The sequence below is a fragment of the Motacilla alba genome, chromosome 2, assembly GCF_015832195.1.
Source record: "Motacilla alba alba isolate MOTALB_02 chromosome 2, Motacilla_alba_V1.0_pri, whole genome shotgun sequence".
In the NCBI taxonomy this organism is placed as follows: Eukaryota; Metazoa; Chordata; class Aves; order Passeriformes; family Motacillidae; genus Motacilla; species Motacilla alba.
Window position 1 is genome coordinate 65030224 of NC_052017.1, and position 25356 is coordinate 65055579.

At 40.7% G+C, this 25356-nt stretch overlaps 1 protein-coding gene across 2 annotated transcripts in view; it reads left to right on the plus strand.

Annotated features, from left to right (window-relative positions):
• Positions 1 to 25356, plus strand: part of ELOVL2 (ELOVL fatty acid elongase 2) — a 50964-nt gene that overhangs the window by 13705 nt on the left and 11903 nt on the right. For both annotated transcript variants that reach the window (XM_038127818.1, XM_038127819.1), the window contains exons 2-3: positions 10601 to 10664; positions 15875 to 16062. In XM_038127818.1, coding sequence (XP_037983746.1) covers positions 10601 to 10664; positions 15875 to 16062 — 252 coding nt within the window. The remainder of the gene's footprint in view (positions 1 to 10600; positions 10665 to 15874; positions 16063 to 25356) is intronic.

Consider the following 25356-nt stretch of genomic DNA (forward strand, 5'->3'; position numbering starts at 1 on the left):
AAGGAGGCAGAATTTTTTATCTACTGTTTCATTTTTAACTGATTTCCTTTTTGTTTATTCCCTCACCATCATACATTCTTGTCACATCATCACTGTCAGGAATTACGCTCCAGCCCAGGTCATTCTGTCATTTTAAATCTGATTGTTAGAGCAAAGGAAAATGAGGTCAATAATTGCTACCATTTTCTTGGGAACTGGCAGGCCACATCTGAGGTCTCCCTAGAGAAATCTTCTTTAATTACAAGTTAAGCTGATGTTCCCCTGTGTAGCAGGTAGAATTGAGCAGGATTACTTTTAAAAGGATTGCACTGATCTGCTTTGGTGACAGTTTCATTTTGAAATTCTGATAACAAGCAAGAGGATGGATTACAAAGATACAGTTCTTGGGAGTGTACATGACTGACAGATGCTGCAAATTGGACCACAGCAGCAATTCTTTTTACTCTTCTTTTAAGGCCATGTAAGATCTATTTTAAGAGCTGAAATTGGCTTGCATTACTTTAGTGATTGCTTAGCATGTTCACAAGTAACAGAGGAAAAAAAGTTTGGTAATTGTAGAAGGGAAATCATGCAAACAGTCATTCAAGAAATGGGATTTTTCACTTGGAAACATTGTGATCCTCAGCCTTCGATAAGATCAAGAAATTAAAAATGTGTAAAGGGTGGAATGCTTTTAAGCACTTCAATTATGAAAGGGGTTTGTAAAGTCAAGTAAATATTAATGGGTTCTTAAATCACTTTTCTTCTAACCCATGCAATTGTAGTGCAGAAACCTTCCAAATTCTTTTTCCTTGTGCTTTAAAAAACCCCAAAAAACAAACAAACCAAACCTTGAACAGCTGATTAAATTTGCAAAAGTAATTTATCTCACAATAACTGATCTGACAGTAGTGTGACTGGTAAAACAAGTCTTGCCTCATTTTATGTGAGCAGTTAATATTTTCTATGACTCCTAGCAGATTGCATAGTCCCGAAACAAGACTGATATCTGAAATAGCTCACATAGTTACAATGTTTTCACTAAAATTCTTCTGTCTCTTAGTGCTTTCTCACCTATGGTATTGATGGTGTTTTAAGCTGATTTGAATCCTGATGGAAACCATAAAGCAGCTATTCCTCCATCCTTATTCCCATGTGTGGGATGAGCAGGTGCAGCACTGAGCAGGACTACAAAACCAAGTGAAAATAAACCTCTTGTTAAACAAAATTTAAAATCCCAAAGCAGAAGGGAGCTAAATATTAGTACCCTTTTATCAGAAGTGAAAAGTCTGGAGTATGTTGGGTCACCAGCTGAAAACAGCTCAAACTCTCATTTCCAATGTGAGTCATCAACCCACAACTGATCAGGCTTGAGAGAAAACTCTTCCTCCAGCATCTCCTGGTTGTAAAGGCCTGCCACACAGAACTGAGGTGCTTGCAAAGTTCCTGCTTTTGGCAGCAATCCCCAAAGCCAGGCAATCAGTTTTCAGGAGTTTTACACCAAGTAAAATGTTGCACAACTCACTTCTCAAATGTAACTGCACTAAAGCAATACCTGCTGGGCTTTGGGCTTTCGTCATGCATTATTATAAGTTTGTCAGTACGAGGCAGACCTTGCCCTTCTACTTCACTCCAGCTAAAATCAGGCATTTTCAGAGAGCCGTAAGAGCTCTCTTTGTGATACCTCAGTATCATGAGTTGAAAGCCAGGCTTTTAGAGGAACAAGGGAAAAATAGAAAGGGTATTTTTGTTAGCTAGGAAGAGAGAATGAAAACACAAATGCAAAGCTTTTACAGTTTGATCTTCATTTTGTATCCCAGTCTTTTAGAAAGGTGAATGTTAGAAGATCCAAAGGTAAATGTAATTTTATTTCTTTCATTGCATTGGGTTATTATCCATTGCATTTTCCCTTATGTGTGAGCTAATGTGTCCAATCCTTACGCTGTTGTTTCAGACAAGCAGCAGCAGGAAGGGTTGTCTATAGATTTACACCTGTTAAAAAAAATAAAAAAGAGAAAAAATTCAGCAGTGAAGGTGGATATTGCAGCTGTAGATGAGAGGGATTACAGCTGGTGTGAGGCACTGTGGTTACAGCCATGAACAAATGGGGCGCAAGCATGTTTTGGGAAAGAACAAGCATAGCAGGTCTCCTTGGGTCACTCTGCCATTCTGAGGTGATCAGCCAAAGCTTGGCCTGGAGCTCAGACACCTGAAGCAGGGTGTGCTTGATGTTTTGGGGGCAATGAGCAAGCTCAAAGGGATCTGCTTCCTCAGGGTGAGGAACAATTGTACCCACAACTTGTACTCACAGGTGCCACGAGGACAGCAAGGCAAAGGCTCTGCCTTTAGTAGGCCACTGTTTCTGTAAAAGCTCTCTGAGAATAATACTCAGAGAGCCATAAGATGCCTAAGGATGGGTTGTTAAGGGAGCCCTGTGCTCTGACTCGTGTGGAGGCCACCCAAACTCACACTCCGCAGAGGAAAGTGTGGCAGTTTCTCAATCTTCAAGCCACAAAGTCTTCTTCCCTTTCACCAGAAGAAAAAGATAACAGAGGAGCGGATACTGAAGGATGGGGCTGGCTTTCTGCCCCCAGCTGCTCTAGCAGAAAATGAGAATTGAGTCAGAGGAGATCTGTGCCAAGTCCCTTCTGGCCTTGCTCTTTCCTGTGGCAATTTCTATCTGCCTGTGGGAGCTGTTGGTTTGACTCTACTGCTTCTCCACTGTGGGCATTGACAGGGGATGTTTGCTGGCCCCACTGTTCCTATTCCTAATGTTCTGGTCTGGTTTGGGTGTGGAAACACTCACAAAAAGTACCATTGGCACAAATGGAACTGCATAAAGGTGACATTATTCACCAGACACATGGAATCTGCACAGAAACTTGGTTTAGGTGCATGCTTGCCAAAAGATCAATTTCTAACTCCCCGAAGTGCAGAGGCACATTATCAAGAGGAAGGATTTCTTCTTTGAGCAGCCTGGTCTGGGGGAATGTCCCTGCCCATGGTAGGAGGGTTAGAACTAAATGATTTTTAAGGTCAAACTACTTTTCTACCTAGCTTGAACTCATGTCTGACATCTTTTTATGACTTTCTTAACTGCCTGGGCTGGCAAATCCCCCTGATTTTTTAAGGGTAGTCAGCTATTACCGCCATCAAAGAAAAGGGGAACATTGGAACTGAAATAATTTATCTCAACATCTGGATTCTAGTCCCTGCTGTGACACATATTTAAGTTTTCCATAGGGAGACAAGAACTGTAGTTGCAGAAAAATAAATTCCAGAGTTAACTGCTAGTCTGAGTCTCAGGGCAGATTTAGAATGCAAGTTGAAGGTCCACTGACAGATTAAACAGAGAGCAGGTGTGAACACTTGTATCAGAGGCACACCTGGCATGCCTGTATCCAGGTACTGCTTTCTTATCTTGGCTGTGTTTGCAAGGGGAAATGCTTGTGTGGGTGAAAGATCTGTTTGAGTAGAGAGAACACAGAACTAAAATTGAAGATGAAATTAAATTCAGTTTGCCAGTGTAAGGAGCATCTTTCAGCATGCTCCTGGTAATTTAGGCAGTAAAATATTCTGCTTCAGGTTTGATGCAAATACTACTGGCAGCCTCCCGCTTCCCTTCAGGCACTGCTAAGCTCTGTGGTAAAATTTCTCTGGGCAGCAATAAATTAAGAGAACCTGAAGTCAAGGCACCTAGACAGCTCAAATGCCAGATAAAACTTCTGGCTACATTTAGCTGTGTCTTTCCATGGTTACCAAACTTCATATCCATTCATTTTTTTATATCAGAAACAGCTAGCCAGTCTTCTTGTTGAAGAATCCACTGAGAAGTTGCATTTTCTTCCAGGCAGTGTAACCTGAGCAGCTGCTCAGGGAAAACCTGCAAGCCTGCCTTCCCTTGGCAGCTGCCTTCCCCTTATCTTTGCATCCTCAGTAACACCATCATCAACTCAGCTCTCTCTTCAGTGACTAAATCAGCACAAGGGAAGGTGTTCAGCACTTCTGGCTGTAATCCCTGTTCAAACAGCTGTTCTCAATTCCTTCCAGAAAAAAAACCCACCTATTTGATGAATCAGTTCCCCCACCAATTTGCTTTGTCAGATAACAGGCAGACCTGCAAGCTCCCACCCTCACCTAGGCTGCCAACCCACAGCCAGTCATTTCCAAATACATGCAAAAAATAGCCTTCAACTGCAGAAAAAAACTTTCACAAAAAGTGCTGAATTTGGTTATGTCAACTGGGAAAATATCCAGACATTTGCACCTATGCATGCAAGCTTTATCAGTGGAATGAATCATATATTGCACAGTATGAAAAATTAATAGGAGTAAAATATGATCTGGTTAAAAACCACTGAAAATCAGATAAAATTTCTCTGACCAGACACAGCTCTCAGTAAGACCTTTTAGAAATACTATATTTTTCTCAAACATAGACAATGCTATTCTATCCTACCTTCAAAGGTAGGTTAGAAGTTTTTAAAATAATTTACTGACCACAGTAGCAACATCTTTCTTTCTTGGAGTGCTTACAGTTTAATTTGAAAGCCTGTAGAAGAAATAGAAGCATGCAAAGACTATTCATTTTTTATTTTCTGTGCTAAAGTTGGAACGGCCTTCTTTTATTTTTTCCCATTGTACTGTATTTTTCAGAGATTTTTGCATTATATTAGAATATATTACACAGCCTGCATTTCCAAAACAAAGATACAGCTCTCTCTTTTCTTGGAATTCTAAAAGAATGACTACATATTTAGATGGAGTAGTTAACATACAGTTATTTTCTTAGCTATTCTTGGCTATTTTCTACAAAGTAGGAGCATTACCAAATGTTGTCCACATATTATGTGGGCACCTGTCCAGACCCAGACCACCAGCTGGACTTCCCTCACTTCCCTTGGTTTCAGTCACTTCTGTCGCCATAAATTACATGCCTTTGAAGGAGAGATGGAAGGATTCAGGCAGTGAGATTGCTACAGCAGCAAAAACCTTTCCCCTGGATCCATCTTATGTTGGCAAAAGAGCCCTTTAGTCAGCCCAGGTTACCACAGAGAGCTGTGCTGCTCCTAGGAGTTCTGGCAACACCACTCTGCTGGGTAAGGCTTTTGTGGCACAGCCCCTAATCCTGGTCAGCCACCCGAGTGGAGAGAATGTCCCAGAATGTGGGACACAAATTACCATGTCAAGTAAGGACTCCAGTTTCTGTCTCTTCAAATGATTAGTCTAAAATGCTAATAAAGAAGATCTAAGATAATGTCTCTTCTAGCTATTTTTTCCCTCCCTCCCAGTACATCCATGGGACGTAGCAGCAGCCTCATGCCCCATCTAGTTGTGCTTCTCTCATGAGCTCACTCCAGCTTGTTCCTACTCTCAATGAGATTATCTGGCAGTGAGATCAATATATTAAGCATAAATTACACAAAGCAGCAGTTTATTGGCAGCTCCTGGATGTCCTGCCTCCCAATTTCCTTGAATATCTCCCTTCTTATAAGACACAATTCATAGAAGCATCTGTCTCACCTTTCTGCCTTCAGCTTCAACTTTCTCTGCAGTTTACATATAAATCCCCAAGTAAGTGCTTCCTTTTGGGATTTTTTTAGTAAAATTTATATGTATCTGTTTCCCCTGAAGGTATAACACACAAATCATAGAAGGTAAAGATGACAATATCCTAGAAGATTGTCTGAAGCAATGGAGAATTGTCCCTCACTGTACATCTTTGTTCAAGAGTAATTTTAAATGCTTCAAGCAATATAAAGTTAAACAATTTAATCTATAAGCATTTCTGAGTTGGACTCAACTTTGCTTCATTTCATCTGCTATTTCAGCCATTCTAGAGCCAACACTACAATTTAAAAAATCTTCTTTAATATTTGTATATTTAAATATATGCATGGTAGCATCTAAGATCAGTTTCTTTAAACATGCTGCTAAATTTGGATTCATTCCAGTACTTTGCAGACACTGACTATGTACAGAGCAGAACTCTTTGGGGAATCAAGGAAAAATTAATAAAATAAAGCATGTATGTGTTTTCAATCAGGGTACTTTGAAATATCACTGTTACTTCTAGGAGCTGCATCAGAGAGCAGAGGCTGGCACCCATTTCCACTTTTTCTTTGAAGTCTGAAATGAGATCTTGTTTTTTACAGAGTATTCTAATTTCTATGCAGCTGTGTAAGAAGGAGCAACTAATTATCTCAGATTTTTGAGGCACTGAATGACATTCAAGGCTTTTGAATTAAAAAACGACGAAAACAAACCAACAGTAATACAAAAAGTTCCAAATAGCATAAGTACAATTGAATGCAGTTTAGTCACCTGTAAGAAGTTTATTTCAGAGAGTTTTTTCATGTTTCTATTGGATCCAAGTAGTTTGGTTATAAAACTACAGAAAGAGCAAACCTAAATCATTGAGGCAGTGTTTTCACTGATCAATAAATAATGCCTAATGGCCGACCACTGGTATTTTGAGAAATCAAAGGTATTTTTGACAAATCAAAGTTATTTTGATATCTGCGCTGTTTAGATAGCATTTACCTGATTTTTACATAGCTTATACTGCTTTTGCTAAAACTGCTAGAAATCCAGTAGATATTGGTCTCTCAATGTATCTTACAAAGAAATATAAATATATAATAAGTGATATATTTTTTACATACCCTGTGACTTCGAAATTGTGTTTTAGGTGCAGTGGCATGAAAGCTAATTCACTTATGTGCACCATGCTACCTATTCACTTACCTACATTTCTGTGCAAAAATACTGAAATATCTCATTAGAGAGATCTCTGTCGCTTTATCATCATTGACTTTATACTCCCTCCAGATCTTTCCATTTGGGTGATTTCATTTGCTCAGATAACCTACTGTCTTTTTAATAGGTTTAAGTAAATAGATCTTCAGCAAATCTGTCCAAAATCCTGCCAAGGAATATACATTGCTAATACCCAGAGCAATGTCCTATACAAAAAGAGAAACAACATGAAAGACATGTTGATCTTTAGCCTTGTAACCCAAATACCTTCACTGATAAAGGCTATTACAGTGATTTGCCAGAGAGAAGTGAGTTGACTGAGCACATGGATTTTTGGTTTTGTTTGCTTTTCTTTAGAAATATGACAGATCATGCTCAGCAAGATATGTGCATCTAATCTGCACAGAGGTGCTATTAAAGACATGTTCTAAAACCCAGAAATACAATATAGACACTTGTAGCAGTGTTGACAGGAAGGTGTCAAGACTAGTCACATAAAATTACCTACCTTTTTTAAGAATTTCTTTTCCCAACCAATTACTACTAGTTTTAGGTATATAAACAAATATAATTTCTATAACAATCTTACAAATCTGTATCTTGTAAATTTCTATTTTCCTTCCTGTAAACTAAAATAAGCTGTACAGTGTTGAAAGAGATGCAAAGGCTGTCATATTCTTCTTAAGAAGAATATTTGTTTCTCTGCTGCCCCTCCTAGAAAAATTTCTACTCTCAAATTACGAATGAAGGCAAACCAGGCACTGAATTTTGTAGAGCTAATTAAGATAGATGGGACCAAGTTTGTCAGCTGGTACAAGTCCTCACTGTGTCATTTAAGCACACTGATGAGAGGGTAGATTTAATTTCAGACTGGCTCATCTACTCAGCATGCTGTCTGCTCATTCTAGCCGGGTGTAAGAGGTTGCAAGTTGGATCAATGAAGACAGTAACCTATGCTGGGTGGGAGCATTGATCTGCTGGAGGGTGGGAAGGCTCTGCAGAAGGGTCTGGACAGGCTGAATCGATCATGTGAGGCCCAGCAAGGCCCATGCAGTGTTACAGGCTTGGGGCAGAGTGGCTGGAAAGATGCCCTCTGGAAAAAGAACTTGACCACCTTGTTCCGCTGACTTGGCAGTCAGTGGAATGTGAGGTAGCAGTGTGCCCAGGTGGTCAGGAAGGCCAGTGACATCCTGGCCTGTATCAGCAACAGTCTGGCCAGCAGGACCAGGGCTGTGATCATCCCCCAGTACTCAGCACTGGTGAGGCCACACATCAAATCCTGTGTTCAGTTTTGGGCCCCTCAATACAAGAACATTGAGGTGCTGGAACAGGTCCAGAGAAGGGCAACAAAGCTGGGGAAGGCTCTGGAGCACAAGTCCTATAAGGAGTAGCTGTGGGAGCTGGGGGTATTTTAGCCTGAAGAAAAGGAGGCTCAGAGGAGACCTTATCACCCTCTACAACTGCCTGCAAGGAGGCTGTAGCCAGGTGGGGGTTGGCCTCTTCTCCCAGGTAACAAATGAAAGGAAAGGACAAAATGGCCTCGAGCTGGGCTGGGGAGGTTTAGATTAGGTGTTAGGAAAAATTTCTTCACTGAAGGAGTTGTTGAGCTCTGGAACAATCTCACCAGGGAAATCACAGATTTTATCGCTATCCTTGGAGGTATTTAAAAGATGTATAGATGTGGCACTCATGGACATGGTCTAGTGGTGGAGTTGGCAGAGCTGGGTTTACAGTTGGACTTGATGCCCTAAAAGTCTCTTACAACCTAAACAATTCTATGAATATTTTCTTTTATTCTGTTCTTTCTACTTAATACCCTACAATTCCTGTTCCTCCATCTAACTGTTAGAAGCATTCAGTACCTAATTTCCATTTCAATGCAGCTGAGAATAGGTTTGTCTACAGTATTTTAATATAAAAGGAATATACATGGTGTTTTACTTTGTTCTGGACATGTAAAATTTGTTTATGTAATGTAAGCATGAAAGCAAATAGCTTTGCATGCTCATTCCTACAAGTCACTCAAATCCATTACAGTATTTTTTCCAAAGCAATCTGTTAAGTCTAACCACAAAACCATGAAGCACAGGAGTAGGTCTGTTTCAAATCAATGCAGCAGGTGGGCACATCACAGACAAGCAGCAGTGTGGCATTTCCCAAATGGGAGTATCATTGTCATGAAACAATAACAGAACTACTGTATAGCTTTAGGGGATAAAAATGGAAGCAGATTTTTGCACAGGTACCACACCTAGAAATCGAGTCACCTCCTGTGACATTAGCCATCATTAGACTGCTAAGGTAATTGTCTGAAATTAGGAAAATGCCTTTCTTTATGGGTTGTAGCCAGGACACCTTCCTAAAAGCTAGTTTATTTCCTCACTGCTGTGAAGTATGACAAACGTTTTTGTGTTGTGAATCATCAGTTTCTTTTGAGGAAATATTTTTGTTTGGTTGGTTGTTTGTTTGGGGTGGTTTTGTGGTTTTGTTTTTTTTTTTGGTTGGTTGTTTTTTTGTTTAGAAAAATATACACTTTTCGTTTTGGGGTTTTTGTTGGGTTTTTCTCCAAGAAAATGTCAGTGCAGTAGCATCTTACAGAGACAGAGGTTTATAGCCCAAGGTGCTGAAAGAACCTCCCATTACCAGTTGTTCACACAAAATCTGTCCACTTGGAACAGTCTGAGGACCAAAATCAAGGTCAGAAGAAACACAAGGAAGGGGCTTGGGAGTGCCAGGAACTTGGTTTTTGCTGGCTTGGGAGTGCCAGGAGCTTGGGTTTTGCCCAGATCAAAACCCAATCCTACTGAAGGCGTGGGGAGGTCAGGGCTGGAACTTCCAGTGTGCAAATATGGTTCTTCATAAGGCAAATCTGTTAATGGTGTCTGCAGTCCAGGCTGGTGTGGAGATATCTGTCATCCAAAGGCACCCAGAGGCCTCAGCAGCTCCTGGCCTGCAGAGAGGCTCAGCATCACTCTGTGTCTTTCTCCTCAACCTGGCAGCATTTTCTCAGTGCTGAAATTAGTTCATCAAGCACAGTAGGACACTGTTGGGAAGAAGAGAGGGAGAACCTGGGGTTCTCCTCAGGTTGTGGCAAAGAATTGTTCAGGCACAGGCATGCAGGAAGCCACTGCCCAGAGCTGCAGTCTGGAAAGAGATCACCACATCCAACTGGGGGAAGGATTGTGTAGGTCATGGCTTACCTCCCATCTCAGTCAAAAACAGACACAAATTTGCTAAACCTGCCAGCTTAGCAGATTCATTGACTAAGACCTCAAAACACAATGTCTCTGTAAAGTTACCTGCCTCTTCCTGCCACCCTACGTGGCCTGAACTTCATTACTGGACCTCTGGGTTCTTCTGTAGGCTTGCTTTATAGGAACTTGGGGCCTGGTTTAGAGAATTCTCAGTTGGCTCAAAGTCAATCAGTCAGTCAATCTCAGTTGGCTCAAAGTCACTTCAATCACGTTAAGATTTCCTTCTTTAAGTGTAAAGCATTGAGATATTCAGTTGAGGAAACATAATAAAAACAAAGAAGCATCTTTGTCAGAGTGAAAACTACACCCATCACAGATGGGCTTACTGTGGTACTTGCTGATTGTCATAAACCTTAATTTCCCTTCCTAAAGAGTTCTGGTTTGGCCAGTTTCCAGGAATGAGACCTGTATTGCTATCTAGACCACAATCTGCCCTAAATTAATTTTTAAAGAGGTTTGGGGTTTTTCAGTATACATCATGTTGCGTACTTTGGAAATACTTGTGCATGAGAAATCTTTTACAAGTTTGTTGGGGGTTTTTTTAATAGTATTCTCTCTGTGGCCCTGAGCTAATGTCTTTTTCACATGGCCTTTTCCATGTTTTTTAGGAGACCCTGAAAGCTTTTGACCGGGAAGTAAATGCATTTGTGGACTATATGTTTGGACCTCGAGGTAAGCTGCTCCATTTACAGTCCTTTAAGGAAATAATACTTCTAGAGATTACCACTCAAAAAACTTCTAAAATTTTTGCTGAGTAACTTCTTATTGAAAAATGTAAACTAGGCAGAATCACAGTATTATCAGGAAGACACCATTATTGTAGCAAATCTATCAATGCAATGATTTGTGATTCTTTTGCTTCTGAGAATATCAGAGAAATTCAGTTTTTCATCCTAACGTGGAACAAAAAGCCTGAAAGCCTGGATCTTTCTGAAAGTGTAAGATCTGCTTCAGGACTGATTGTCATTCATAATCCAGTTTGTTTGGTCCAGCTACTTATTAAATTGCCTAAATCAGAAGGATGCTTGGAGCAAAAGCAACCTGCAGGATCACATCCAAAATTTCAATAAACCAATAGACTGGGTGAGAGAACAGATGCATCTTTTGACTTCCTATTATTGCTTTTCTGGAACAGTTTGGACAACAGTAACTTAAATAATTGTAGGTTGGAGGTGCCTCATGCTCATGTTAGGATTGAAACAAGTAAGTAAAAAAGAAACCTAAAAATAGGACTGCAGCCAAGGAAAAAGCATCAAAGTCTGGACTAAGAGAGCCAAGCAAATACAAGAAAGGGATGAGACAGGAGCTTAGAAAGGACACAGTCTTCAGAGTAGGCCCCTGCAAGGCCACCTCTGTTGATAAGGCTGGGTTTAATTTCAGGAATTGCCTTGCAAACTTCTACCCATAGTAAAATCCAGAACTGCTGCTGTGGGGATGGATGCATGATTATGGATTCCCAATTTGTTGCAGTAATGTTCTCCATGTCACGGAAACAGTTCTTACTTAATTGGAAGTAAAAGGGAAAAATGTGTTCTTAAACACAAGAAATTATAATTTTTCTTAGCCGGCTGGCTGGCTACAAAATCTTTTCCATCATGTCTACAGTAGATGTGAAGTTGAAAGAAAGATTTCCAGTGAAGAAACACTGAATAGCTTGGGAACTGCAGCAGGAGTGGCTAAAGCAGAATAGGTTTTATTAATGGCTTCTACAATAGTACATTTTAATATTAACAAAGAAATGTGATCAGAAGAACAAAAGCACTATTTTTTGGTGTTTCATTTTTGGGTTTTTTTGTTGTTTGTTTTTTTTTTTTCCAAATAAACATGATGTTCTCTTTTATTTCTCTTTCCTTGTTGGTCCAGACAAATTGTCTGAAGGAGTAAGCTATAGTTGATCCAATTCTGAATAGCACAGAGATCCCTTTGGGATTTTAGAAAGCCCTTCAATTAAACAAGTATTATTTGTATTGCTTGCCAAGTACATCACCCTCCTTCTCCAGACATCAGTGCTGAAGATAGCTTTGTTTGTCCATGCCTCTGCACTCTGATCTTTAATTTAACTGGTGGTATAATGACACAGTATCATACATTTCCTGAATAGCATATCTCCCTCCAGTGTGTTTATCCACATAAATAATTCACATAAATAATTCACAATAGACTGCAATCAGTTTTAAATCAAATGATCCCACAGATGAATATCTAATGAATTTGAGAGCTTTCCCAAACATCTAAACCCACAAACCATTCCTCTTCTTTCTCTCTACTGATTTTTATCTACCACAGCACACATTTCATTCAGCAGCAAGATGGATTGAAAGGATAGATAACAGCATTCTATTCTTTTAAAAACCAATCCCCTATTTATTGTTTGTATTTTAGGCAGTAACTCCTGAGATACTTGTGTCACTGTGCAGGTCTTTGTCATCATTAACAGATGTGTCTGAGGGCACTAGAAGAGACAGAATCCTCTGAGAACTAGAGCTTGGCTATCTCTGTCACATTGGGAGCATCAGGTTAATACAAGCTGCAGTACTGCCCTACTACAATGAGAAATAGGCTATCAGAGGTCTGAATTTGATTTATAAATATTGGCATATTTTGTACCTTCATTCACTGGTATCAACTGGGCTTTGTAGAGAACTTAACCTCCATGTTTGCTTTGGAACTAGCAGAACAAGTCCTTTGGGTCAGGGAATAGCAGCCATATACCTACCCATTGGTTTCATCTCTAAGTAAGGGGTGGTCTTACAATTTGGTGTTGGTCCCTCTTGTTCTTATGTTCAAGGCAAATTGAAAACAAGTGAAATAACAATTTTCTTCTGTAAGAGATAATTTTTCCAGGGTAACCTTTCATCCGCGGAGTACTGTTTGGTGTTAGGAAAAACTACATAGTATTGAATTGCAGGAGTTAAATCCAGTTAACTGGTTGTTTGTTTTATCTGTGAAAGAAACAGAGGTGGTCAAGAAGAGATGTATTTTGGTAAAGTTATTATAAAGTAAAAAGCACTTTCCCATCTACCCTCTACACCTTAAAAAGGAGTGAATCTACTCAGACACTGACTGGCCAAAGCTATACAGAAACTTGAATCAAAGTGTTTCTAAACCTCATTGATAAAGGCCTGATACGTTTAAAGAGCCTGGGAGGCCTGCCACTCATTTAAAAGGAGCCAGGATTTCACCCCAAGGGTTTGGCACATCATGGCCAGTGACCGTGAATGAGCTTATTCACAGAGCGATCAGAGCTTGCGGGCGCCTGCTCCTTCCCCTGCTGTAGTCCAGTGCTTTCCCACTGTGACTTTATTCACTGCTTCGGTCTCAATTTCAGATGCTGTGCAAGTTCAATACTGTAAAAATAATCTTTTCTCCTATCGACAATGTAACTTTATAGTACTTGAACACGGAGATTTAACTGTCGGTCAACAGAAATACTTCTCATCTCTCATTCTTCTGTAACTTCTTTTGAAATACATTCCCTTTCCTCCCCCTTCTTGACACATAAAAACCTCCCTCTGCTTGTCATTCAGGGATAAGTGGAAGTGGAAACAAAACAGTCACGTTCCTTGGCTGCCCTTTATAAACCACTTTCTGCCAGAAACTGTCTTACTCTTCAAGGTATTGAGGTTGTGGTGGGAAATATTCAGGAAGGGTACATGTTTAAACAATTTCTCTTGAAACTGGAATACTATAGAACTTAAAAATACTTGGCATGCTGACCTGAACAAGCACACGAGTTCTGCTTTTGTGTGGATCAGCCCACATGCTTGTGGCCACTCACAGCAGAATAAGAACTTTCTGAGGGCATACTGGGGCAGAATTTATTCTGTGTAGTTTAATTGGTATTCTGAACGCTTCTGAATATTTTTCGTTTTTGAGCACACTTGCAGTTTTTCTATCTACTGATGCCAATTTACCTTTGTGCATGTAACCTTTGTGCATCAAGTGTTGCAATCCTCGGATGGGAGACTCTTCCTTAGATAGCAGTCTTGCTGACATGATTGCTTTCTACATCTTCATTTAGGTAGCAATTAAATAAATTAAATCCTTATGCTCCTAAAACACACACTCCTAAGACATCAGCATTCAAACACTCAACCTTTAGCTGTCCTGTGACTCCTGTGTCATGTTGAGAGCCCATAAGGGAGCAGAATCACTTCTAAAATATTCATTCCAGTGCTTCACACATGGCTTGTGAGCTTTAGGAGATTGTTGGAAGTGTTTCCTTCTCACACTGAGGTGATCCTAAGAAGTACTGAGATCTGAAGACAGACAACAGGCGTTCTAGCTTGGTAATGCACAACAAAGCAAGGCTGCCATAAAAGGAAGGATTGTGCTGTTGTGACTGCTTTAATCCTACACCTCTCTGCTCCTAGAGGTTTTTGGGAGTCCAAAAGGGAGAGTCAAAAGCAGGAGAGCACTGGATTTCCATGGCAGTGGTGGCCTGGTTGAAAGTCTTTCCTGTGAAAGGGCTAACAAGCCTCATGGAATCCAAATTCAACAGATGAATGTTACAGCCACTGTGATGGAAGCAAGGGGGGAGGCAGAGGGAAAATGTATTGAGGAAGAAAGCTGGTGTTCAAAGCCTGGCTCATATGCAGGTTACTCCAACATACGTAAAATTTCACTTTACATATACCCGTATGCAAGTATTTCTGAGGAAGGAATTGTTGGAAAGAATACAGTACAGCAAAATTCCAATCAATTACTAATTGTTTGAGCACATTTACTTGGTGCATCATCCATTGCCCAGTATTTTCCAATTTCAACACAGGCAGCAAAACAGTAAAATGTTTCTTCATGCACTGTGAATAGCTTTTGGTTTACAATTTTTAACACAATCTTGGCCTTTGTAAAAAAAATAATCTAAGTAATTTAAAATATTTTCCAAGAGCAAAAACATCTTTCTAAGAGTGGAAAGAACAACTTTCTATGAGACCTGCACAATGACCTCACTGACTTCTTTGTCACTTACTCTGTAAGCCATTCTAAAAACCTGCCGTGATGCGCCCTTGTTCTTTCCATAGGTAAATGGCTGAAGAATGTTGCTATGGAAAATTGACTCTATATTTTTCTCTGTCTTGTAAAAAGAAAAAAGAAAAGAAAGCACACCCCTTTCACTCATGACATCCAGTTGCTCATATGACAACAAAGTTGTGCCTCCAGCTTGGCATCTGGGATTAGGCTTTGCTCATATACACTGAACTGACTGATTACTGCCAATGGGATTACTTGTGTGAATAGGGCAAGCAGGATTTGGCCTTAATATTTCATTTCAGGACCAGGCAAGTGGGACAGAAACTGTGAGAAAGTGAGCCCTTGCCCAGCCAAAAATCTTTGATAACCATCAAAGTAAACATTTGCCACTGGTTTTTCATATTTAATATTTTGGAAAAGTCTTCTCCTTGTATGAATGTTTTCTAGTCAATGCTCTATACCTTCCTAGCTCTATGGTAGGTGCAGAATTAAAATAACACATGAGCTGGCAACATTACCTGCATACTTTGGATTTAATTCTGTCTGCAGATTTTCTGTTGAGCAGATTAAGATAAGATTTAAATAAATATTAAGTTAATATATTAAATAAAATTTTTAAAAGCATATAAGAATGGTGTTTTCCCTTTTGTTTTCTCTTTACTATTAAAATAAGGTGACTTAAGTGACCTTAAATTATTAGGGAATTCCATGGAGTTTTCAGCCCACATTCTCTGAACTTATCATGCAGTTTTGATAAGTTAAAAGGAATGGATAGCTTTTGGGAGGAAAGAGTGGCTGGTTCCATCTCACACTTTTAGCAGATTCTTTTCATTGTGTGTTCTGCCTTATTTTAGCAATACTTCACCATAGCTTTCTTAATTGCCTGCTCCATGTCTTTCTTTTTTTAGATACCAGGGTTAGAGGATGGTTCCTTTTGGACTCTTACCTTCCCACATTTTTCCTTACTGGAGCATATCTACTCTGCATATGGCTGGGCAACAAGTTCATGAAGAACAGGCCTCCTTTCTCTCTCAGGCCTCACCTCATCGTGTATAACCTGGGCATCACGCTGCTCTCCTTCTACATGCTCATAGAGGTAAGTGCTCTGCCATGCAGCACGGCTGAGGGAGGTGACCAAGGTACACTTTTTAGCAGAAATATCTTAGTGGCAGGTGGTTTTGCTAGGGAAGTTTACATCAACAGCAAAATAATATTAAGAAGTTCCTTCTCATCATAGATCTTGGCATGTTTTGGTCATCCTTCCTGAGCTACAGTCCACACCTGGGGACAGCTCTTTGCCGCCAGGACTGTGTCCACAAGCATAAATTTGAATCTGCAACAATCACTCTGCTCAAACGTGCCTATACCTCATCCTTCAGCACCCGTGAAAATGCCTTCGATTGGGTTTTATTTGACTGACTGTGGAATGATTTTTCCAGGCCCATGCTTAAACATGAATAACTTGTATCTTTATAGATGAGAGCAAGTACTGATTTATTTATAGCATTGGCAATTGAGTGTTATTTTTCTGCTTGTGTGGCTAAGAAGCTTTCCTCATACAGTCAGACAGTAAAAGACAAATGTTAAAAACTTAGCACTATGTCCAAAAGCAAGGACTGTGGGGCTTGGAGGCTGAATATGATCACATAGATTATTTCCCAAGTACTTATCAGAAAGGAACATGCTCCTATAATTCAGGATCCATTTAGAATCAGAAGAGAGGTTTGAATGTATCTGATGATTTTACAACAGCAGAGGATTTAATCAGTGCTCCTCAGCAGACATGCAGTTTTACTTCTGCGGGGAAACAGAAGCCAAAAGTCACTATTTGGATATTATTTTGGAGCTGCCCATTCTCAGCCTTTTGATAACTGTGATACTTTTAATATTAAGGTGTTAACATACATTACTTGAAGCCCTTAAAAACAAAAACTAGAAAACAAAATCCACAAAACCTTTTGTTTTCTTTTTTTGCTGAAGAGGTGACCCTGGGCAGGAGAAGCCCTGGCTGAAGAGTGTGCTTGATTTCATGTGCTTGATTTCAGTGTCAGCATGTGCCTGACACTGCTCTGTTACCTGCACAGCCTCGCAGCATTTCTCACTCCCGCGGCTCTCAGCCACAGTTTCCACCTTATTCTGTTGGCTGGACAAGAAACTTTTCAGAAGCCAAACAGGACACCTAAAGACTTCAAGTTTTAAATTAATTTGAGCTAAACAGCAAGTGACTGGCCTGGTGAAATGGCTGAGGAGCAGTTTAGGTTTGTGCCTTTGTGCAAGGGACCGACTGTGTTACATACAGCTTTATCCTGGTCAGTGATCCAGCTGGCTTCAGGGGCTGCTGTGGGTGTCTGGGAGTGCAGGATAAGATTTACAGCAAAGAAGAAACCAGCACAATTGCTGGAAGGTTTGATGACTCCACAGTGATTGTCCTCCAGAATTTAAACTAGTACTTTGATGTTTAAATCCCCATTTTGCTGGAAGGTATGCAGATAACTGGTTGCAGTAGCAGGACTCAGCAAAAAGGATTAACTGAATAGAAAACAATACTGCTGCCCCCTTTCCCTTCCAGTCTGAATTGGCTTGCCACAAGTAAATAAATGGAAGAACAAAGACAATTTTAGCAGGTCTCATTTGCATGAATAAAGCAAATTTTGTTTTAGCCACCTTCACATCCTGGTAGGAACTGTATTTAGCCACTTCCTGTTCAGCTGCCTTCCTGCTCCATCCTTCCTGAGGCGAACTTTGCTGCAGACAGTTGCTGAGTTGTGTTAGTCCTTAGATTAGTCCCTTGAAACCTTGATTGAGGCTGGAGGCTGCTGATTTACACCTCCCAGATGGCAGCTGGGCATGGCTGGCAGTGCCAGCTCACAGCTCCACATTCTGCAAATTTGGGAACCCATGGAACATGATGGCTGATCTGCACTGCCAGCTGTTCTACTGCAGATTTCTCTCTCAGCTCTGGACTGTCAGCTAGGCTGCTTTTACACTGTACAAAACATGCTTCCATTATACTGGCTCTGTGTTTTCTTAGTCTACATCCCTGGCTCCCATCACGGCTTCTCCTGTGAAAGAGCAGAATGGAAGTTAATACGTGCAGTATTGTACTGCCTGAGGCAGCCTGCACATCCCTGCTCAAGAAAAACAGGCAAATGGGAGAGCAGAAATCATCTTCATTACCACATAAAGTAATGGTGATTTGAGATTTCAAAATGTCTAATTTCCAAGGCTTCTCTCTATGTCCCTTATTCTCTCAGTCTTTTGTGGACAGTAAGCTCTTTAAGGCAAGAGTTACCTATATTTAGCACATTCTGCACAGTGGTTCCTTATGTAAACACAGTTGATCCTTCCAGTGGCTGTGATCTGGGATCAATTCCTGGTTAGATACATCCACAACAGTTGTTTATTCCTCCATCCTCTCACTGCATCTAAATCCCTCTGGTCTCTATACTGGGGAAAAATCACAAAATAAGAAGCTCTACAATAGAGATAAGACATATTCCCCCCACCCACCCACACCCCACCAAAAAAAAAAAAACCCATAACCAACCATCTTTCTTTGTTTATAAGGTGCCACACAGCATTTCTTGCGGTAGCTCCAGAATGCAGGAGTTGCTTCTTAGACATTCAAAAGGAAAAAAAAAATCTCATTCACAAGATAGGGTGTATCTCCAAATACAGCCTGTCCCACGTGATGGGTGTCATGAGAAACATGGTAAACCTGCTGGTGGGGGTACCTGTGCTTCAATTCTTCATCTCCTCACTCTCATCTCCTGACTAGTTATAGCTGGCACTTCATGACAGTTGATTTGTGCAACCTCAAGGGAAGAAGGCAAAAGTTACAGCAAAGAGTCATAACAAAAGGGCTGTTTTTAAATCTCCAAGGGCAAATTCCTCTTTTGAGCCAGAGCTCCACGCACTGCACCGTGGGCATGAACTATCTGGGAGCCGATTTTATCTCTGAGCTTTGAGGTCAACCAATCCGCAAAGCACTTGGAGGAACAGCTCCAGGACAACTGTAAGATGTGCCATTAGCCTAAGGCCAGATACCCCTACGTCCCCCAAGGACAAGGTCTAAAGATAAACAGTTCTGCCCAGCTGTCCTCATCCTAATGAGATATCTCAAAATTTTTGAGTCAACAAAGAGTGAGCTGTCCCTGAAGGCCTCCCAGAAGGGCAGCTTGTTAGACCTTTAGACTTGTGAGTAAGGCAGTTAGATTTTCCTGAAGTTGTCAGAGGTGCTTGCCTTCCCCAGCTGAATATGGTGAAGTTGGCACTTGGGTTTGGAGCTCCTTTTTTTCAAGTACCTGAAGCTTAGACAAAGGTCCTGTGCTTAAACTGGGCAGGCTGCAGGTGGGCTGCTGAGGAGGCAAAAAGCCAATTCCTTCCACCCTTGCTGCTACCAAAGAAAGGCACATCAGAAATTTGTTATTGTTGTGTACTTTTCTGTACCAGTAAGTGCTCATAGATCCAGATTAACTGTACTGATCCAACAATTTCTAGAACATTGTCAAATTCTGTATAAGGAAAAACAGCCAGCACCTTTTTACTTCAACAAAAATCAAAACTGTTAACAATTTCCCTTAAGAAATATATGCCTTTTCTCTGCACAAATCTTTGCTTAAGATGCTAAAGTTACCAACTGTGAGCAGTAAACCAGCTTACTGTGAAAAAACATCACATCTGTGCATATTTCAGAATTGTTTCATATGCTTCCAAACCATGCTTCAGGAATGCAGCCTGAGGCACCAGAGGCCAAACTGTCACAAGTTCAGTGATAAATTAAAACTGGAAACACAGGAGACTGGTGCTGCTATCTGAATTCTGAAATTACTCAGGTGAGGATACTGCTTCTCACTAATAGGAATAGACATAATCTCTGCCACAGTCCTAGGCTGCTTTCCCCAGCAGTATCACCTCTGCCCTATTTAAATCAAATCTCAGCTGGTCATCAAGGTCTCACCCAAGTCCTTCTGTTGATCAGGCACTGAGAAAACCAGGACACTGGCACCATTTGGGGCAGATTAAAGAGGAGATCTAGAGATATGTGTCATTAGCAGAGGAGTGGCGTGATGTCTCAAGCTGCCTGTATCCCCAGGTAGCTTCTCAGATTTATTACAAATCCATGGGATTAGTAAGCAAGCAACCACACCCATGTGGGGAAGCAGGACTTGCATGTGAGGACCCCTCGTTTCAGAGCAAAGGGAAAAGAGCAGAACTCACAATTATTGCCAGCCTAGTGCATTAACCTTTCTAGAGGAGCCAGGAAAAAAGTCTTCTACCTTGCAAGATTAAATAAAATAAAAAAGCAGTAAACCAAATGCACTTTAGCTGTTTCTAGGAGCTGAAAATCCATCCAGTTTCTGACTTCTAGCCATAACTTGCATATTCATAGATGCCAATGTGGTGAGAGGATTCCCAGGAGTGCCAGAACGATCAGGGCCATCAGCCACCACTTTTAGCCCTACACACTACAATTGAGGATATATCTCACATATTCCTGGAAAGTAGAATGCGTGAACTAGGCATAATGGGGCAAAACAAAAGGAACAAATCAAAAATAGAAGGAGCACTAAAACTCTGTTTTATTCCATCATTATAATGGCTTACATCAGAAGGATTTGCTTCCTGTTTGTGCAAGTGTTGAAAAGATGGATCTTGTGTAACGCAAGTTCTAAGTAAACCTTTAATGGTGCAGATGATGGGGAAAGGTGAAAAAGATCTTAATCAATTTGAACTGTCCTTGAATTTTACTGTAGAAATCCAACTTCAACATAATCTTGCTTTTGGTATTTGTTTTGTTTTGATTTTGTTTCGGGGTTGGGGTTTTTTTGGTGGGGGGGGGTTTGGGGTTTTTTTGTTTGTTTGTAAGATTGTGATAAATTATTTTTTACTTCTTCATTAAGTGTCCAGAAGTTAACAAATGTAAATTAAGTACAGAAATACGGAAAGATTCTAGATCCATCAGTATTGGTGCTTGAGGTAAAGGCTTCCTTTGAAGCAATTATTTTACTGAAAGACTCTTTGTACCTTAGGGCAGAAAGAGAAAAAGTGAGAAACCAGAAGAGATGAGGTGCACTTCTCTATCATTTGAAGAAAAGGAGAAGAGGGAAAAAGAAAAACCTAGAGAGCAAAAGGTCACCGAGAGTGCATTGTAAAGCAGTGAAATGTAAGGGCAAGAGCAAACTGATCTTTTGATTGAGTAAGAACTTTGTGTGAATGGAGTTAAATTACTAGGTGTTCTTCTAGCTTAATCAAATAATTTGTTTGGAGAGCTGAGGCGCTGACTTTACTGTCCTTGCCTGCAGTTATTCCAGCTGGGCATGTTGTCTTCAAATCTCAGTTTTCATCCTCTGTATTCTTCTTGTCTTTCATACTGACCTTTCTGAGCTCCGCTTTCAGTAGAACATTTCACCTGATCATTGAAAAAGGCAGTGCTCTGGATCTCTCATGCACATTCAAAGAGAATTCAGTAGAACCTTATTGGAAATCAAGAATAAAACTTCATATGATGAGGTTTTCCATATGTGCACAGCTTTTAATACCACCACTGGTACCACAAAATATGATAGGGGTGCTACTCAGAAGAGATGTAATCAAAGACTCGTGGAAAATAAGCCTAGACATGATTTCTTGTAGCCTGTCCTGCTATCCCAGACCACAGCAATACTCAAAGTAATTACCATTCATAAGTAATTTTGAAGTCATTAGTTCACTAATCCTTCCATCAGGCTCCCATTTCATTTATTACTCACATTAAGGAGTAATAAATAGAACTGGCTGGTAGTTTCTCAACAATATGGCTTTATATTTGAAAGAGTTTTTGATAAAAATATTCAAACAATTATCTAAACTTCACTTTGGAAGTGGCTCTCATTTTTTCTCACCATGTTTTGAACTCTCTGACCTAATAACAGGAAGAAAGCATAGGACCACATATTTCTTCCATCTGGAATGACCAGTATCCTTTTAGCTACAATGCTCCAGTTGTGAGAGACATCCAACTTAGGGTCCAGCAGTACATTCTGCAGATCAGGATAGCAAACTCCCATTGGTGTATAACAGCATTAGCAGATCTTTTCAGGGGGAGACACCATGCACACAATTTTTTGACCTCTGACCAGACCCATGGAGAGCTGCAGAGCCTCACCAAGCAGTAACCCAAAGCACACTTTTCTGTCCCCATGAAAAATATCTTGAATGCATCATAAAGAGGACCAACAAAATATTTCCCCTGTGACAAACCTTGTGGGGTGTTTCCTATTCAGCATCTGGGATGGTTGTCACAACACCACCACTAAGTTTTTACATTTGGGGAAGCCATGGCACTAACCAAATGGCAAGGCTGGAACATTCTGGGATCTCCCCATCCTGGGCTGAACCATCAAACCCATGCAGCTTCCCTGTAGGGTTTTAGTCATGCCAGACTACAGTTTATCCAAGATCTTTGAGGCACAAGGGTACCAATCTGGAAACACAGCCTGTTCTGCATCTCAGCTATCCATCTAAAATCTGGGATTATATCACAATTCTTGGAGTCTTGCCTAAAGATAGGCAACCTCTATAGAGAGATATTCTTCAATAAATAAATCTAATGAGAATTCAATTGCTTGAGAATAGTGATCATATCAAGTTGTTTTAATTGTTCTGAGGGCTGGAGTGCCTTAGAAAACCCAGTAAAACCTCATACCCAAAATAACATCCTGCTCTGTTTTTTTCACAAGAATGCTGGTGCTCATACTCCTGGCTCTGAAGCTTTAAGAGGAATTTTATTTACTTGAATACTAACTCTATTATTAGTTTTTAGCTTTCCTTCTTAACTGTTTCCATATAGACAAACCATGTACTAGATAGACTATTTCAGTTTGAAGGGACCCACAGCAACCACTGAATCCAACTGCCTGACCAATTCAGGGTTGACCAGAATGTTAAAGCATGCTGTTAAGGACACTGTCCAAATGTCCCTTAAACATTGACAGGCTGGGGGTATTGCCCACACCTCAAGGAAGCCATAAAGAAATGTTTTACCACTTTTTCTTTCTTGTGGTAAAGAAATGCTTCCTAATGTTCAGTCTAAACCTCCCCTGGTGCAGCTTGGAACCATTCCCACATGTCCCACTATTCCTGTCTCCCAAGGAGAAGAGCTCAGCACCTTCCGCCCCGCCCCCCTTCCCCTCTTCAGGAAGCTGCAGAGAACAATGAGGCCACTCCTCAGCTTCCTTCTCTCCAAGTTAGACAAGCCCAAAGACCTCAGTTGCTCCTCACGGGACCTGCTTCCAGCCCTGTCACCACCTTTGTTGCCCTCCTGGTACGTTCAAGAATCTCCACAACCTTCTTAAATGGTGGGTCCAGACCTGCACCCAGTGCTCAGGGTGATGCAGTGGGACAATCCCCTGACCTGGCTGGCTGGGTGTGCCATGCTCAATGCACCTCGGGATGAGTTTTGCCCTTGGGGCAGCCAGGGCACACGATGGCTCACGGGGAGCTGCTGCTGACCTGCACTCCCAGATCCCCTTCCGCAGGGCTGCTCTCCAGCCATTCCTCCCCCAGTTCATTCTTGTGCCCATGATACTCCATCCCAGGAGCCAGATCCAGCATTTGGATTTGTTAAACTTCATCCCACTGATGACTGCCCAATGCTCCACTCTACCTCTCTGCAAGGACTCTTGTCTCTCAAGAGTGTCAGCAGCACCTCCCTGTTTCATACCATCAGCAAACCTGCTAAGGGCCATTCAATTCGTGCCTCCAGATCACCGAGAGGTATTTTGAACAGCACTGACCCCAGAACTGATCCTGAGGAACACCGCTGGTGACTGGTCACCAGCCAGATGTAGCCCAATGCTGATGCCTCACCCTTTGCCTTCCTCCTGCCCTGGGACAAGGGGGAATATCTTCTGAGCATTTCCTTCCTGAGAAAGTCCAACCATGCACAGAGATTTTTTTATAACTCAAATGAGCATGGAGAGCCTGCAGTCAGTAGAAATGGCAATATCCATTCAGAAAATCACATCACTTTCCTTTCTAGCCTATGGGGAACAGATGAAAAACAAGATACAGCTGTGAGATTTTTGAATTTGAAAGCCTGAAATGAGAAGGGCACAGGCCCCTGGGTCAGGCTATTAGAGCTTAGTCTGCTACTCAGCGAGGTGAAAGGGTTACATCATCTTTTGGTACCTGCTGCCCACCCCCACCCCGAAACCTCTGACAAAGGAACCAACTTTCAATTCTGAAGACTTTGATTCCCCATTTACAAAAATAAGGTAGGAGTTGGACTATAGTGCCAAAACAACTCATGTGAATTCTTGTGCTGTTTATGCTTGAGTAGATGAATAGAAGTAATTTATTAGTGTAAAAACATGAGTCTGTTAAGAACAACATTAGGGCAAACAGCAAAATATAAAAATTCTACTAATTAATAGGATGTTGCTACTTAGCAGAAATTTTTCACAAGTCAGCACTTTGCTCTTTATGTAATCTGTTTTTCCAAATAGCTTCAATTGATACTTGTTTTAATATTATTTTCAGAATAGGCTACCAAGAATGCAAAGAATTCAAAGAATTATTTTCCATGGGGAGAAAATTTGTGTTTCAAAAGATAGAGGGGATTTCTCATCTCTTTGATAGATCCTGCACTTGCACCATGTCTGAGTGATTGATACACCATCAGCTCTGCAGAGTTGTGCCTGCTCAGTATACAAAAGGGAACACAACTGAAACAGTACAAGTAATGTATGGGTTTGGTATCAGAAAAAAGAGATCTGGTACCAAAATGTCTCGTGTCAAGGTGCTGGCTTCTGTTCCAGGTATGCATCTGGTTCATTTAGCACCATGGAGTGAGCTGCTTACCTTCCACATCACTGAGAGCCAACAGGAAAGTCATGGCCTAGAATCACCAGGATCCCATAAAAATTGCTTGCTGCTTTCCAAATTTTCACACTTTCCTTTTTTTTTTTTCTTTTTTTAATTAGGAAGTTAGCCAGAAATCTTGAAAATTATCTTGTAAAGCAGAGGAGTCAAAACTCAAAGTGAATTATTTTCCTTAAAGGAGACACAGCAGTATGTTAGGCACCTACAACAGAGAATAGAAATGTTGAACTGATGTGAAAGACTGAGTTTCCAAAAATATCCAGTCTAAGCTACTGCCTTTTGAAATGCAGACACAAACCAGAGGAAACTCTTCTGCCAAGTAAAATGACTGGGGAATAAGCAAACAGAATGATCTGAAAAATCTGGCATTTTTAAAATCATGGAAGAATGAACAAAAGAAATTAAATAAAACCATGCAGTCTGACAGAGTGGTATTCTGACTCCAAAGCTTACTCTGCATTTGCATGCTGACCATTTGTAAGGAGTTGCTGATTACCTAATTACCAAATTAAAAAATTGTGACATT